The 15,598-nt window shown below is 34.2% G+C and overlaps 3 protein-coding genes across 6 annotated transcripts; all 3 read right to left on the bottom strand.

Annotated features, from left to right (window-relative positions):
* Nucleotides 1-762: 762 nt before the first annotated feature.
* LOC110621912 (exonuclease DPD1, chloroplastic/mitochondrial) lies at nt 763-4,385 on the bottom strand. 3 transcript variants are annotated; one of them, XM_021766208.2, is made up of 4 exons: nt 4,281-4,385; nt 2,344-2,998; nt 1,342-1,547; nt 763-1,167 (listed from the first exon to the last, which is right to left on the bottom strand). In XM_021766208.2, exons 2-4 carry the CDS (start codon nt 2,925-2,927, stop codon nt 950-952), a joined length of 1,008 nt encoding a protein of 335 aa, XP_021621900.1. In that variant the 5' UTR covers nt 2,928-2,998; nt 4,281-4,385; the 3' UTR covers nt 763-949. The 3 variants fall into 3 exon arrangements, with proteins under 3 accessions (XP_021621900.1, XP_021621899.1, XP_043815438.1); XM_021766207.2 differs by having other exon boundaries at nt 4,095-4,351; XM_043959503.1 differs by lacking the exon at nt 4,281-4,385 and adding an exon at nt 3,960-4,093 and having other exon boundaries at nt 2,344-3,000.
* Nucleotides 4,386-5,748: 1,363 nt separating this feature from the next.
* Nucleotides 5,749-8,716, bottom strand: LOC110622414 (GATA transcription factor 15). Of its 2 annotated transcripts, none has more exons than XM_043959673.1 (3): nt 8,513-8,716; nt 6,421-6,528; nt 5,749-6,258 (listed from the first exon to the last, which is right to left on the bottom strand). In XM_043959673.1, exons 2-3 carry the CDS (start codon nt 6,490-6,492, stop codon nt 5,917-5,919), a joined length of 414 nt encoding a protein of 137 aa, XP_043815608.1. In that variant the 5' UTR covers nt 6,493-6,528; nt 8,513-8,716; the 3' UTR covers nt 5,749-5,916. The 2 variants fall into 2 exon arrangements, with proteins under 2 accessions (XP_043815608.1, XP_021622601.1); XM_021766909.2 differs by lacking the exon at nt 8,513-8,716 and adding an exon at nt 6,637-6,970.
* Nucleotides 8,717-9,246: 530 nt separating this feature from the next.
* Nucleotides 9,247-14,431, bottom strand: LOC110622975 (importin subunit alpha-2). Its single transcript, XM_021767754.2, has 11 exons — nt 14,032-14,431; nt 12,655-12,751; nt 12,474-12,565; nt 12,252-12,383; nt 11,884-12,069; nt 11,537-11,700; nt 11,349-11,427; nt 10,743-10,871; nt 10,519-10,646; nt 10,033-10,410; nt 9,247-9,906 (listed from the first exon to the last, which is right to left on the bottom strand). The coding sequence occupies exons 1-10, from the start codon at nt 14,239-14,241 to the stop codon at nt 10,035-10,037; spliced, it is 1,593 nt and encodes a 530-aa protein (XP_021623446.1). The 5' UTR covers nt 14,242-14,431; the 3' UTR covers nt 9,247-9,906; nt 10,033-10,034.
* Nucleotides 14,432-15,598: the final 1,167 nt, after the last annotated feature.

Raw genomic sequence — 15,598 nt, forward strand, 5'->3', positions numbered from 1 at the left:
TTTATCACCATACAAAAAAATTACATAAAATTGTACTTATCAATGAAAAAAGAGTTAAAAATGAGGTTTTAAATTTTAAAAATATATCTTATGAAATTATAAATAAATTAAATTAAATTAAAAATTAAATCAAATTGAAAATTGATTTGGTATATTTATTAAAAAGAAAAGTTAAATATAGTTTATAAAATTGATAAAGTTTGAAATTTTTTTAATAATTATTAATTATATTCAAGTATTAATTTTTAGTGTCGATTAAGATAATATAGTTGCATTTCCATTATATGTAACTGTTAAATCGTAGGCTGCATCAAAATTCCTATATTCTCGTTTAAATCAATAATTGTTGTGAATTTCTCATGTCCAGTACAGATTATATTACTGTTTCATGGTTAATCCCAGTGAGAAGAAACCGTACTCGTCTTCGATTGGGGATTGGATCAACAGCCGAATGAACTAACAATATAAATTCTCGATTTTAAGCTACTAGCGCAGCTAAATGAATCATATAAACATATAATCTTACTTCGTTTTTTTAAGAGTTGAATGTCAGAATAGTAATCGTATCAAAGAAATCATAGTTTCACTATGTAGAAGATGCCTTTTTTCATGCTGGACCCTCAAAAGATCATTCTTCAATAAGGATTTAAATCAATTTGCTACCAAACAAATGAAACCCACAAGCCGACAAGCTTTTGTATCTCAGTTGATTAGTGCACCCGCTTAGTAAGCACACTTTATTCAACATTTTGTTTCCCAAGCTTTAATAATATTGAATATTGCATTCACATCTATCCTGGATTAAATTACATATCTGTTATTACATCCCTTTTCCTGTGTTTCCCACCCAAATATGGAATGGGGAAACCATAACTGCTGAAAATAATGGCTTGAGCATATTTTGACAAGAATGAGTTGCAAGTTACAATGAACACATTAGAATTTCAAACTAGGTTGAATTCTTTTTCTTTACATTGTCCAGATCCGAGGCTGTGAAGGACTTTGCCACTAAGCTACGAAGTGTCAGTTTCAGCTCGAAAGTCAGCCTCTGAAAAACTACTGATAATGTCTTCACATCCGACATTGCTCGGTGAGCTGTTCCAGTCAGCTTAATTCCAAATTTATCGCGAAGTGTTGCCAGGGATACACGGGAAGAAAGTTTTACTCCTATGAACAAAGCCAAACATGAAGAATCAGACGAATGATAATGAAAATTTCAGTATCCCCACAAAGGTATACTGGTTGATGGAGAAAATGAGTTTGCACCATGCACTTTCTTCCTCTAATGATAAAAATAAGCAAAATAAACACAACAATATACACACAGAGAGTGGAAGAGACCTTCAGATTTCATCCATTCGCGTGCTAGAGGAACCGTGTCCACAAATAGCCAATTAGATGGAATATCAACACCACATCTGTTAAATTCATTAGTCAAAAAAGGTACATCAAAAGTTCGAGCATTGTGAGCCACTAACAGTACATAGCCACCAGGTTTTTGACGGCTTCTGATATACTGCAGTAGTATAGGTATCAGCTCTTCCATCCTTCAGAAAATCCAGAAATAATATTTGAGTGTCAATCATTTAATCAAACATATATATCCAGTAAACAAAATGGTAGAAAGATTAACCAACGGCAAGCTTGATTCTCAGTGACTACTCGCTTGATGCAATCAATAACACAGTATACATTATTGACATGCAAGACAGATGAAGAACCATAAAAGCTAATTGGTAAATTAGGAATGAAATAACTCTTACCCATGTCAAATAGAAGAGAGAGAAAATGGCAATTTGGCTCAAATTGAAAAACAATGTCTGAAAAAATAGGCATCTTTAGGCTTTTCAATCATGTAAATAAGAACATATACACAATCCACTTTGAGAATCTTGTGCTGAGACACCAAGAGACTGTTTATAATAGAGCAACTTACTATTGCAACAAGGTTCACCCGCTTCTACTGAATTAAATGGTATCTAAACAAAATGCTTGACCACAAATCTCATGGCACTGTGATTTTATATAACCTGGCCCAAGTTTTTTAGAAGCATTCAGAAATATCCATTCAAGAATGTATTTGCTTCCCAAATTCTCATGGGCCAATAGTTGGAACATGTATTTTGTTCGTTCATATGACACCAGTAACATGCAGGCAACTGAAAAATGACAAGTAGCTGCTGGTATCCTTACATTAACTCACATCCATACCAATCATAAGGAAAAAGAAAAGAAGAAACACATGTAACTTAACGAAAAAATTGCAATTTTTCAGTTCATAAACTGGTATCCTAATGATGTAAGGGGACAAAAGAAAAACTATCAAAAGTTAAACAAACGTACCTTGGAATACCAGGTCTGCAGACCATATGGGTTGTGATGCCATGAATATTTGAATTAGGAACGTAGCGATCAGGATTTACTAGTGTCTGAAAAGTGCTGTTTTCACCTCCCTGAAGATCTTGCAGTGCAATCTCAATAATTCGTTCATTCTCTCTACTAAAGCCAGTAGTCTCAAGATCAAAGACAATAACTGTCACAAGCTCAGCCAAATCACCATTCTCAGGGATCTTTTGTTGGCTACTGCAGTATTGAGTTTTTTGGAGTTCGATTATTTCATTCTTCTTTATATTCACACTAGTTGAAACCGTTTCATCCAAAATTTCATGCCTGATACTGGTTGATTTAGTTCTGTTTCGAGTGGTTTTATCTGTTCCTTCTGTTTTTGTACTTACAGGTCTTTTAATCCATCGTCTGCTGTATCCTCCTTCAGTCCCATTGGCTTTGGAACCTACCAACCTAAAGCTAGATTTGTTTCTACATGTCCTATGTAAGCTGTGAAAGCTTTCGTGCCAAAAGTTAGCTAAGGTGTGAATTCTGCATCTGGAGACTTGCAAGACTGAAAAACACATGAGAAAGGTCTTCATCTAACTCGATAAAAATAACAAAGAGAGATGCAGAAAGTGTACTTTGCATTACACGAGCAATTCAGTTGGACCTGAGAATGAATAAAGAATGTACTAAGGGAATCAGATCTGTGAATGAATGATGGGAATCACATAACAAAATAATTACAGCTATCCTGAACTTACTACTTCTATAGAGTCTAGCATGAGAGCAAAAATTTGTACATTGTGCAACATGTAAGCACATGCCTATGACATCCAAAGTTATAGATCTTAAACTAATGGATTTAGCATGCCTGTCTTGTTTAGGGAACATTCTTGCTAACTTATTGTCAGACCTTTTCCTATTTTACCTTACAAAGAAATGTCTGGTCATTCTTAGAGTAAATGTATCCTATATCGGCACCTTATAAGAGCAAAGTGCACAGTGAGATCAAAGCAAATAAGCAATTGCAAAATGCCAGTCTTGACTAAACACAGAGACTTTCCAAGCAAAAATATCCAAAAAAAAAAATACTGTAATTCTATATCAGCAAATATAGAATTACACAATCCTCTCCATGATCATTGATTAGTTCTAAGTTCTATGCTCAAAAGATAATATCTCAATTACTCTACTCTGGCACCTTACAAATTAACTAGGAAAAATAACAAATTAGTTGAGGTGTACAATTGTTTTGAAACCTATATTAACATAACAAACAAAAATACGTTCTTTCTTTATGCCTTGAGGCATTCTCGACAAAGAAAAATAAGGCGAAAGCAGATCATAATCTTCGATGAATACAATTATCAAGCCAGGTTTCAATCGCCCACAGTTACAACTACAGTAGCAGAAATTATCAATCGAGAAACAAACTTATAAGCTAACCCAAGAAAATACACATAAATAAATCATTTTCGAAATGCATTTCATAGCCATGTATACAAATGAAACTAATTTAGTTGAACAAAAGCAAAAACAACCCATTTACCCAAATAACTCAAACATCCTCTAAACATCATTGAGATCATTTAAAAAACTAAAACCAACTAATTCTAATTAACAGAGCTATTCATATTCGCACAAATAATCATTGTGTTTAAGATAGTAGATGCAAAGAAGGAAAGAGATTGATCCCATCTGGGGTAATTTGACAGGAACCCAAAAAGCAGAATTACTAGAAGAGAAAGAGAGAAGAGACATGCCTGGAAGTAAAGGGAAATGGGAAGAAAAGGAGAAGCATGATTAAGTTGGAAAAAGGGGAAATTTATAGATGAAGATGGGGTTTGGGATTGGGAGAGAGAGGCGGGGAGGTCATGTAAAAATGTGGAGAGGAGTATCAATGGCGTTTGAGAATTTGACGAAAGAGATGGAAGTTGGAAACACTCAACTCTGAATTTCGAGCCGCATTGCTTCCGCCATCATCAACTGCCACATCCATCCTTTCTCGCCTTTTTTTCTTTTTTAATTTTTTTAAAATTTATCCTTTTTAAACTTTTTTTTTTCATTTTAAATTAAGGCTTTTCTAACAATTTCCCCACTCGTCTTAAAATGTATTATTTTACAGTTGTTTGTATTATTAGATAAATAAAATAAATATAAATTTTTCACACTTCTCTCTAAATTAATATTTTAATATTTAATTTAATCGCAATTGAATGAATTTGGTCAAATTTAGAATTGACTAAAATTATCTTAATCCGATGAGATCCATCAATTTTGCATTAAAAGTTTAGAACTTTATCTTTTATTTTTTTTAACAAAAAGTTAATAGTATGATTTAATTAAATAAATAAATTGAATTAAATCAATCATGCCATGTGCAATTGTGGCCACGTTTAAGCAATGTTTACCAAACAATTAAGTAATCGGACAAACACATGGTGATTTGTATTTTAGCATAGAGCTGGGAAATGCTTTAAAAGAAATTAAATTTATTTTCTTAATTAGTGAACTCAAATAGTCATCTTTTTAAATAATATTTCCTATATTTTAAATATTTCTATAATCTCTGATTGACGAAATCAAAATTCAATATTAGATTTTATTATTTATTTGTATATTAACAGAACTTAAAAAAAAAAAAAATTCTGGATCTACTATTGCTTTAGACCAACTAAAGAGCTAGACTTCAACTAGAGTTAAAAAGAGTTTTGCTTTGCTTGATTGGCAAAAAAGCATAACATTTGATCCCGAAATTTTAAATTGGAGTCTCATTCCCTTCTCCATTTCTGAAATTCCCAAAATTCTTAGTTCGAGTCACGCTCCCCTTTCCCTTCGTGTATTGCCTTGCAAAAAGCTTTATATGGAGCTTGGTCAGGGAAAAAAAAAACTAGAGTTAGTAAAGGACAAATGAAATCAAGAATATACAAAGCATATCCGTATGCCTCCTATGTCTACTTCTCAAAATGGGCAATAAGCCATGGCCTCTCTCTTTTTCATGGACCTAAGAGGCAATTGGGTCTAGCGTTGATTAAGACATTAGGTGGCAGGACTTCATAGACCTGGACCAACAAGGCCCAAGATTGTATGATACAGAGACTATTCTCATTTAGAAGCTATCCAAGAAATGGGTGCTCGGGAATGAAAAATAGTGACTTTTCTGAGACCCACATGTGTGGCTACTCGTCATCATGGAAAGCTACCATTAATCAATTGCTTCAACATAATTTGGCAGTCTTTCGAAAGCTGAAGAAAAGGGATGCAAACAAATAATTATACTTCATGAAAAGGTCATATCATACAAATTCCATATATATTTCCTTCAAAATTCCCAAATTACTATCTACACTTATATTACCATTACTTCCTTCATCTTCCTTTGAAAATGGAGGAGAAGAAGAAAGGTAAATGCACCCATTAACAACATGAACATAGCATTTCATTTCATCTCTTTCACAAAATTAACAGAACTACTACCTTTTCTATGAAGGGGCAAGGGAAAAAAAAAATCAAAAAGGACAAAGAAAAGGTATGTGGGTTAGAGTTTGTTTTTTCCCCATTTCTGTTTCTTTTCTTTTTCATATTTCATGCAAGAACTGAGCCACAAGACAATGCCATTAAAGAAAAAGCAGCTTGTTCTTCCTCTCCCAACCTCCTTCTCCTCTGGCACCTTTGTTTCCTTACTATTGATGATCTTTCAAACATCATTTTCTCACCCACTTCGATTAAACTCATCTTCAATGAATCCCCCAATCCATTTCCATTGTTGACGCTACTGGCTGAGGTAGCAGTGGTAGTGGTGAGCGTGGTAGTGGTGGTGGTGCTATGGCTTCGTTTCTTTTTCTTCTCTGATTCCTTGTCTTTGTCTAAGCTCAACATTGCTCTTCTTTTCTTCCTGTATCTGATCCCACAAGCGTTGCACAGCGACTGAAAATAACAAAATCCCAAAACCCAACCAGACAACGAAATCAAACACATAAAAATCACCAGCCTAGAAAGGGATTCAAGCGAAAACAAAAACCTACAGATCGAAAACACTCGCAAATAAAAAAAAAAATCAGAACAAAAAGCAGAGGACGAACACCCCACCTTGGGCCCAGCAGGTCCACCTCTCCACAAGGGTGTCTTGGTAGTTTTGCAATCAGTACAAGACTTCTTCATCTCAATATTCTTGTCTTCATCATCATGCAATAATTTCTGCACCAGAATCAAACAAGCATAGCTCATATATACGTATATCTGTAATTAATCAAAAACCCATTAAAAAAAAAAAAAGAAAAACAACCAAGCATTCGGTTGACTCACCCTTTCCCAGAGATCATCCATCATACTAAAAACCACCCTTCTTTTTCGTTTTAGAGAGAAGGAGGAGAGAGAAAGCTAAGGAATCGTAATAAAAAGGCAGAAGAAATCCACCAGGCTGTGATTCAGTAAAGCTATAATCATTTCTCGAATAGAAGGATGAAGAGAAGGAAAGAGACGGGGAGAGAAAGAGGAAGAGGATGTGGCAGAGGAAATGGGTAGTGGAGACAACAGAGAGGAAGAAGCGCAAATATAGAGAAAACAGAGAAAGAAACCGACAGAGCGAGCACAGTTTTTATTTTCTTTTTCTTTTTCTCTCGGCGGATATGCATAAAAACCCTATCCTTCGGGGTTTTGGGGTTAGAACTTATAAGGTCTGTCGTAGAATGACGAAAATACCCTTGTGCCTTTTACGCAGCGTTGTGATTTCTTTGTTTAAAAACATTATTATTTACTCTTTATAATTTAATAAAATTAACTAATTACACATGGAACGTATTCAAATGAGTTTTAATTTTTAAAATAATAATTATTTAATCATCACAGTCAATGAAAGGAGCTGAATAGTTAACTTTTGAAACTACGAGGACTGTTTATTAAATTAGAGGGGCTAAATAATAACTTTTCCTTCTCTTTTTAGCGCCTCCACCCGCCAAAGTTGTAAGATGGAATGTAGCCACGTGGTGACTGCACCACAGGATGCGCTTTTTCATAAATGTTATTTTATATATTTAATTAATTAAAATTTAAAAATTATTATATTTTTATAAATAAGGATATGAAAAATGCAAGATGAAATAATAATTATTAATTTAATATTTATATCTAAATTTATATAATTTTATATAATCATTAGATTTTATAATGAAATAATATGGGGTTAATATAAGACACGTTATAATTTTAATTAATTTGGTGTATGTCAAATTCAGTGTGAACAATTCATATGTTATGTGTAATTGATATTAGGAATTTTTTTGTTGGAATATTGAAATATTTAAATAAAAAATTATGTAAAATGGATAAGTTTAGTGATGTAACACTGCATTTGAGCAGTCATATGACGATACTGATTTGGGTAAGTCATGAGTAAAGAAAAGGGCATGAGATGAGAATAGGAAAGAGTAAGGATACCTTTTTGAGCAAAATTCTAAAGCTGACCTTTGATTTGAAAGGCACATGAGTCAAGACAGTGGCTCAAAATAACACTTTTAATTACATCAAATTTTTAAAGAAAAAGTATAAATATTTTTATTCATCTTCATATATAATATTTATATGAACACAAAATAATCAAACAGATTTAGTCATAAGTAATGCATCGATGGGCCAAAAAGGAAGAGAAACGTGTGCACACAAAGGCCTAAGAAAGAATATGGCATTTGATTTAAAGCTGATAATATTTGGCAGGGGTTGGATTGGATCCATGTAGGTGGCTGGCTGTGTTCATCAAAAGATGAGCCATAGAGAGTTGAAATCCGTTCCTCTCTACGTAGGAGAAGGCAATATGTGGTTAGAGTTTGAGGAGAAAAAGCTGTGCCTCTGTCATCCCCATGACATCCCCCCCAAAAATGCTTCTTTTGTTGCATTCTTCCTTCTCCCACCATCTATGTCCAATTTTTATTATATAAGTACTGCATCATTTACTAATCAGCCGTTGCTTTTGAAAAAAAAAAAAAAAATCATTTAGCATCTCTTATTTTTGCTGGGGTTTATTTTGATAAATTACAATCAAGTTTTGAGTTTTAATAAAATTTACAAATTAATATTTATTTAAAATTTGTACAACAATTAAAATTTTAAATTTATTAAACAAATTCATTATTTTATTAAAAAAAAGACAATTTATCATTAATTAATTTTAAAATCACAAAATTACCTTGAATTTTTTCAACAATGTAGGTTCCAGCACACCTAGCACAGCACCATAAATAGAAAAGAGATTTAGAAAGAACTACTGCAGGAGCATCTTGAATCAGAAACTGAACAGACCCTCAGGGGGCCTATCAGGATGATGGATATCGAATGAAGACTGTTGCCATCCTTGCAAGCCAATCTGCACAGGAGTTAATTTCTTTTTAGTAGTTTAGTCATCAAATTTAACCATATTTTTACTTTTAAAATAAATGGAGTAAAATGACTTGCATTTTATTTCTTTCATTTTTTACTTCCTTCTATTTTTGTCTACTTTATTTTTTTTTAAATAATTTTTTTATTTTTCAGTTATACCCATTTTAAAAATATTTTATTTTAACTTTATTAAATATTAAAAAATATTTTACAATATTTTTTATAAATCAAATTATAATAATTAATTTACATATTATTATAATAACAAAAAGAAAGTGAAAATAATTTTGAGACAATCTAAAAATATATACAAAAATTATATAGAACGGAGAGAGTAGCAAAAGGGAAGTGAATTTTCTGAGTCATCAGAAGTTTTTTTTTCCGCCCCTCAATGCTTCTCTCACATCCAAGACGGGGATTAATGTTGCAAACGTTAATATTTATATACCCTCCTACCGACTAATAAAAATGAAAACGCTTGCCTAGCCGTTGTTTCAGGCCCAGCAGTTACCACAGGAAAAGTAATAGCAACTCCATGGAATATTGAACTAAGAATTTTCGACTTTAGAATAAAATAAAAACTTTCCCTTCAATATATAGAGTTCACGACACGTTCCAATGAAATCACTACAGCTTGTACACCCTATAAATCCACAATTTTGCAATCTTCAAGCAATATGTCAACTGTTACAATGAGAATCATTGCAGCTGAGACATCAAAAAATATTATATAAAATTCCAAATTTCCAATACTCTTAGCAAGTACAAGCACGCCACAGTGGATTTTGGGAGTGCCAAAATCGACAAAGTGTAGGAAGGCAATGCAGGAAGACACTACCAAAACTACTATGACAACAAATGCATTCAAAAAGACTCATTGTCTGTTTGTTTATGTGATAGCCCACCCTCCAAGACAACCCCACCCCCCACCCCACCAACCCAACCAAAAAATGAAAAATAACCACGATTTTCTCAGGCCATAGTAGTGAAAACCTGCATTCATCCTGCGACTCTTATCCATTTTTGTCTTCCCACCCCAGTATTAATCTCGCCATACTGAAGAGCTGAAAACCTGTCCAGTAGAGCCTTTCAACGACACGTTAAAACTGGACAGTAGACCCATACATGACACCAAGACACCCGACCTGAAGCTGACAACTGTCCCACCCCATTTTGCAACTCCAATACCGAACCAGTGAACTCCTGCAGGTAATAAATCAAATACAAGAATTTAAATCATGTTGCTCAAACAAACATCATTTACACAAGATTCTTCTATGCATATTATTAATGATATGGAAAGGAAAATACATTTAGAAAGTAACACACATTTAGCTAAAATTAAATCCACCAGATGGAACAGCAGGCATCTCACTCCCGCCAAACTGGAACCCAGACTGGGAAGCATCTCCTGGCGGCATTGTCTCATCCTCCTCCTCAAGCCAATATGTCTCAAGGATCTTCACAGCCTTCTCATAAATCTCTGTGTTATCATGTGACTGTAGATTTTCAATTTTCTCCAACCCCTCGGCATCATCAATCATTTGTGCATATTGATTTACGTCTCCAGTGTTGCCTAAATTCTTGTCAGCTTCTCCTACCTTCAAGATGTTTTCAAGACCTTCTAAGCAGACTGTCACTATCCTTGGATCAGGACATATGAGAAGGTCACACAAGGGCTTGATGCAACCCTGGCTAACAAGGTACCTGTAAGCCAAGAGCACAAACAATTAGCAGTCTAATATTATATAATACACCTTTTTACAAAACAAATCTTTCAAATACAGATGAGAAAAAAAGGATTCCAGTTTTTACTTGATTTGATCATGAGTACCACCAGATGTTGCATTTGAGATGGCCCATGCAGCCTCCTTTTTAATGTCAAATTCCGCATTTTGAAGTAGATGAACCAATGGACCAATGATATTAGCCTCAATGACAGCCTGCAAGATTTTGTAAATAACATTTATGATCAAACATCCAATACTCAATCATTCAATGCCATAAAATCAATATAAACAACATGGATATGTGGTTACCTGAATCTGCTCTTTGTTGCCAGCGGTGATATTAGATATGGTCCAACAAGCTTCCTTCTTGATACTCTTTTTATAGTTATTTGTCAGCAAATTCAGAAGGCACGGCAGTGCTTGATGATTGATGATACACTGGAGGCAGCATATACCACAAAAATATAAGAGTTCAAACAACTGATATGGATCAGCACAAAGCAAGATCAAATTGAATAGAGGTAAAAAAATGAAGAACAATTCCAGCTTCCACTTTCAATATCTTGTGCAGTTGCATAACTGTTCCCATTTTCTAGCTGCTTCAATTCTTTTTAACTCCTACTGTCAGCCCTTATGCAAATTAGACATAAGAACTACATTCTCCATTGAAAGAGGTATCTAGTAGATACTTCATTCTGCTGCACAGAAGGCTTGTCAACATCAACAATATCCTCCCGTATGGATTAATCATCATGCAGATTAAAGTGGGATCATCCGAGAAATCATAATTAAGCAAATAGTTTCTAGGGACAGAATAGTGGCCGAGAAGATTAATGCACATCCAAGACAGAATAATGTGTTTTATGTAGTGAGCAATCCAAGACAGAATAATGTGTTTCATGTAGTGAGCAGTACCTGGGTCTGCATATCATCACCAGTGACAATATTCCCAACAGTGCGAAGTGCAGGAATGAGAACGGAGGGAGATGGGTGCCTGATGAATTGCAGCAAACATTTAGACGTCAGGTACACAACAAACAACATAAATAACAAACCCAACAACCAACACAACATAGCTTAGAGTAAGAGAATCTAAAACTCACAGTAAAAGCTCAACTAGCCGAGGGCATACTCCTGCTTCAATAACAGCTTGAATTTTATCGTTGGTACCATCAGAAAGATACGAGAGGGCCCAACATGCATCAGTCAAGACTTCCTCATCATTAGAGTGAATTAAATGTGCAAGAGCTGGAAGAGCAGGCTTGACCTGTTCAATAAGATGCAAGAAGAACACCATGTTTTCAGGCAAGTAACAGAATCTCATAGGAAGAAAAGAGTATAAGAAGCTATACAACCATAACCATTTGAAAAAATTCTCATTGTTGAAAACTAAAATGCCATAAGCATTATCAACTGTAGCAAATAAAAACACAATGACAAATGAGCAAACCTGGTCAAAAGGTGGCTGTGGCTTGCCTCGACAGAAGTTTGAGAGTGTCCATGTAGCATTCCTAAGCATAGAAAGTTTAGCGTGCTCATTCAACTGAGCAAGCAAAGGAATCAAAGCTCCATGGCCAAGAACAAGATCACGACATTTAGGTGAATCTCCAGCAACATTTCCCAACGCCCACACAGCCTACATAATCAAAACAGAAAGAAAATAATTCAGTTAAAACATAATGCACCATGTTCCACATAACTGCCGTTTTAGTAAGAAAACGGCTAATTAGTGCTTCCCGACATTTACTAAGAACAACCCAAGCCATCACAATAATGATACAAGGGAAAGTAGGAAGTCATCTTCTATATTCATCATACCTGTTCGCGAACATCATCACTTGGAGAACCCAGAAGCTTTACAAATATGGGAACAGCTCCATGATCAATTACCACCCTAGTATTTTCAGATGTCCCTGAAGCAATGTTTGTGAGAGCCCAAGCTGCTTCAAACTACATGAATTTTAGGCAAATTAGATTCTCAAGTTATGATTTCAAAAAGATGGGGCATAAAAGAATAATCCTTTAATGCATATGGCAGACCTGAAGCTGAGGAAAGTCCTCCCTCATAAGGAACTCAACAAAGCGAGGAACAACACCAGCCTGTATGACTTCCTCAATTGGAGGGCTACGTTCTGGTAATGGACGTTTTGGCAGAGTAAATTATGAAAGAATAACTAATTACATGAATACATGATATAAATTACAGGGGCCAGTTCTTCACCAATTGAGAGCAACTTCCTGAATTGAGTGGTCGCCTCAAGCTGCAAATTGCTATCTTCAGACCAGACACCAGCAACCATGGAAGGTAGATGCTCCAACTGCACTCAAGCCATTAAGATACACAAATAATAAGACAAAGCATCCTTTAAAGGTTACCATACGAATTGTCTCAGTCAAAGCTAAAAATCCCAAACAGGCAGAAATATGGTCAACATATCTCAATATGATATAAAAGTAGGAAATTAAAAATAGAAGCATTCCCCACTGAGATCAAGGCCACTATTCCAACAAAATAGAATACAGGTTCCAGTTCCTAAAAAGCTAAAAGAAAAAAAATATATAGATAACAGAATACACCAATAATCTGCATAAAAACAGTTATACAAGGATAAAATTAATGACAAGTCCCAACCTTATTGCCTCCAAATCAACAGCTAAACAGCAACATACCAAACTTCTAACAACACAAAAGCAAAAAGGGAAATGTTATGGGCTAGAAAACTAACAGTAAAACCAACAACAAGGAGCAAACCTAAAATGTATGAGCCTCAAAATTCAACCAAAACTAATTCATTTCAAATTGACAAAATTGACCAATGAGAACTCATATGGAATGCTGCTAAGCATGAAGGCCCGAGAACCAAACAAATTCCTAATTATGCACTATATGTAAACAAGTTGCAATCGAATAATGCAGCACTCAGATGCTCCTCACTTGGAAAATAAAAACTAATTCATCAATTAAAAAATCCATTAAAACTGGCTGTTGTTTCAGGAAAAAATGAAATAAGATGAAAACATAAAATAAAGCTGTAAAATGAAATTTGATTTCATACAAAGCTGAACATTTAACTGGAAATGAGCAAAAATAAGTCATAACAAAATGAGTAGTTAACAGAGAGTCGATTTTTGAATCCCAAAATCCTAGCAAAACTAAAGATAAAAGGACACAAATGATTTCCCCTGAATAGGCAAGAACCAATCAGAGTATGCTCCATATCATTTAGCGAACAACTGGGGGGGGGGGGGGACACACATGGCGAAAGCCAATTGATAATTCAAATGCGTAGCAAAACTCATACTTCCAAATTCAATCACCCTAATTTGACCCAAAATACTAACAATCAGCAAAGTTGTCCAAAATGCCCTAGATGAGAAATCAATGCGGCAATTAATAAACCAAGTTGATAAACCAATAATCCTAAATAAATTATGCACAAAAAGACAAGACAATCATATCCATCAGATTTGAACTGAAACCCGATAACTTAACTGAAACAACGATCAAAGCCCCAGAATCCAAACATGAAGCTCCTTATAGGGGAAAATAAAAATAATAACACGAATAAATTTTCGCACGCTGAAATACAAAACTAACCTTCTTCTCGACAGCCGAGGAATGAATTGCAGCTGGCACGGGTTGGGCTTGGAGGCCTTCACGCCTCTTCTTCTGCAAGCTTTCCTCCCGACGATTCTTCCGGATTTCCACCATATTATCTTCTCGCCTTCGGCGACCCTCTTCAGCATCGACGGCGACCTTATACCTATTCCTGCGGACCTCGGTCCTCGCGCTTGGCCGCAACGACATGATTACCACTAACTTGAAAAAAGAACTGATTGATCCGGATCGAAGAAAAGGAGGTGATTGAAGCAGATATTGAGAATAGAAATGAGGGTTTTTGCAGAGAAAAATCGAAGGTTTGAGGGTTTTGAATTGAAGGGAGAAGGGAGTGAGATTGTTGAAGTGGGGGAGTTTATATACATATATAGGATGCGTCGTGACGGGTAGGGTTTGGAAGAATTTTGGGCACGGATCGAGCTTTTATTACTGGATATGCCACCGAGTTTGAATTTAAAGATGAAGGGAGAATGGTGGGACTTGTGTTGTTTTACACTAGCGTCGACGACGTCGTTTAAGAGTCTTTGGATGCCCCCAGTCCACACGGGCAGTAGGAAGCCTAGGGCGAGAGGCCTACCCAATTTTAGGCTTTAAAGACTGGAGCCAATGATAGCCCAACGTCAAAACCCATACCATACCCGCTTTCTGCCACTGAGCCCAACAACAACCCTATTTTTGCTTTTTTTAATTATTCGAAACAAACACATGTACAAGATGAAATAGTAAAATCCTAACATAGCAAGAAAAAATAAACTCGAAATTCAGAAACTAAAAAGTACAACCACATGTAACCATAACAAATAAGAGAGGAAATGACAATAATTGAAATTATAATTATAATCACATGAAGAGAGATAACCTTGGTCATAATATTCAATCTTGGATTGCCATGGAGGCACTACTCACAGCAACAACAATATCCTAAACCAATACTTTATGATTCTTGTCTACTAAATAGAAAAGGAGAAGACAATAAATCTAAAACTCCATTTTGGCTATATACATATTTTAAAATTATACGATCACAAAATATAAAAAGATAAAAACTCTTCGAATAGAAAAACAATTAAAAGATCAAACAAATTTATTATTATTATTATTATTTATTTCACTACGGTTCTTTTACATTATTTAATATTAAAAGATAAATGTTAGACTTATTTTGTTTAATGCAGTTTTTTAATATTTAGATTTGATTTGATTTTAATTTTTTAATATTTTAATATGAATTTATTTGATATTAATTATTAAAAATTTTATATAATAATTATTATCATAAAAAAATTAATTGAACTGTCATTTGAATCAAATTATATTTTTTTTAATATTTTTCTTTTATAATATATTGTGTAATAAATGTTTGAACGAGAAATTCAAATACCATATTAAATTTAAGCAAATAAATACTTATAATTCATAAAAGTAACGCTTTACTTTTTTAAAATAAATGTGATATTTAATAAATATTAATATATAAATAAAAAGAAATATTTAAAAAATAACATATACCATAATTAGTTGTTATGAAATTAATTATAAATATATT

The sequence above is a fragment of the Manihot esculenta genome, chromosome 9 (assembly GCF_001659605.2).
Source record: "Manihot esculenta cultivar AM560-2 chromosome 9, M.esculenta_v8, whole genome shotgun sequence".
Lineage (NCBI taxonomy): Eukaryota > Viridiplantae > Streptophyta > Magnoliopsida > Malpighiales > Euphorbiaceae > Manihot > Manihot esculenta.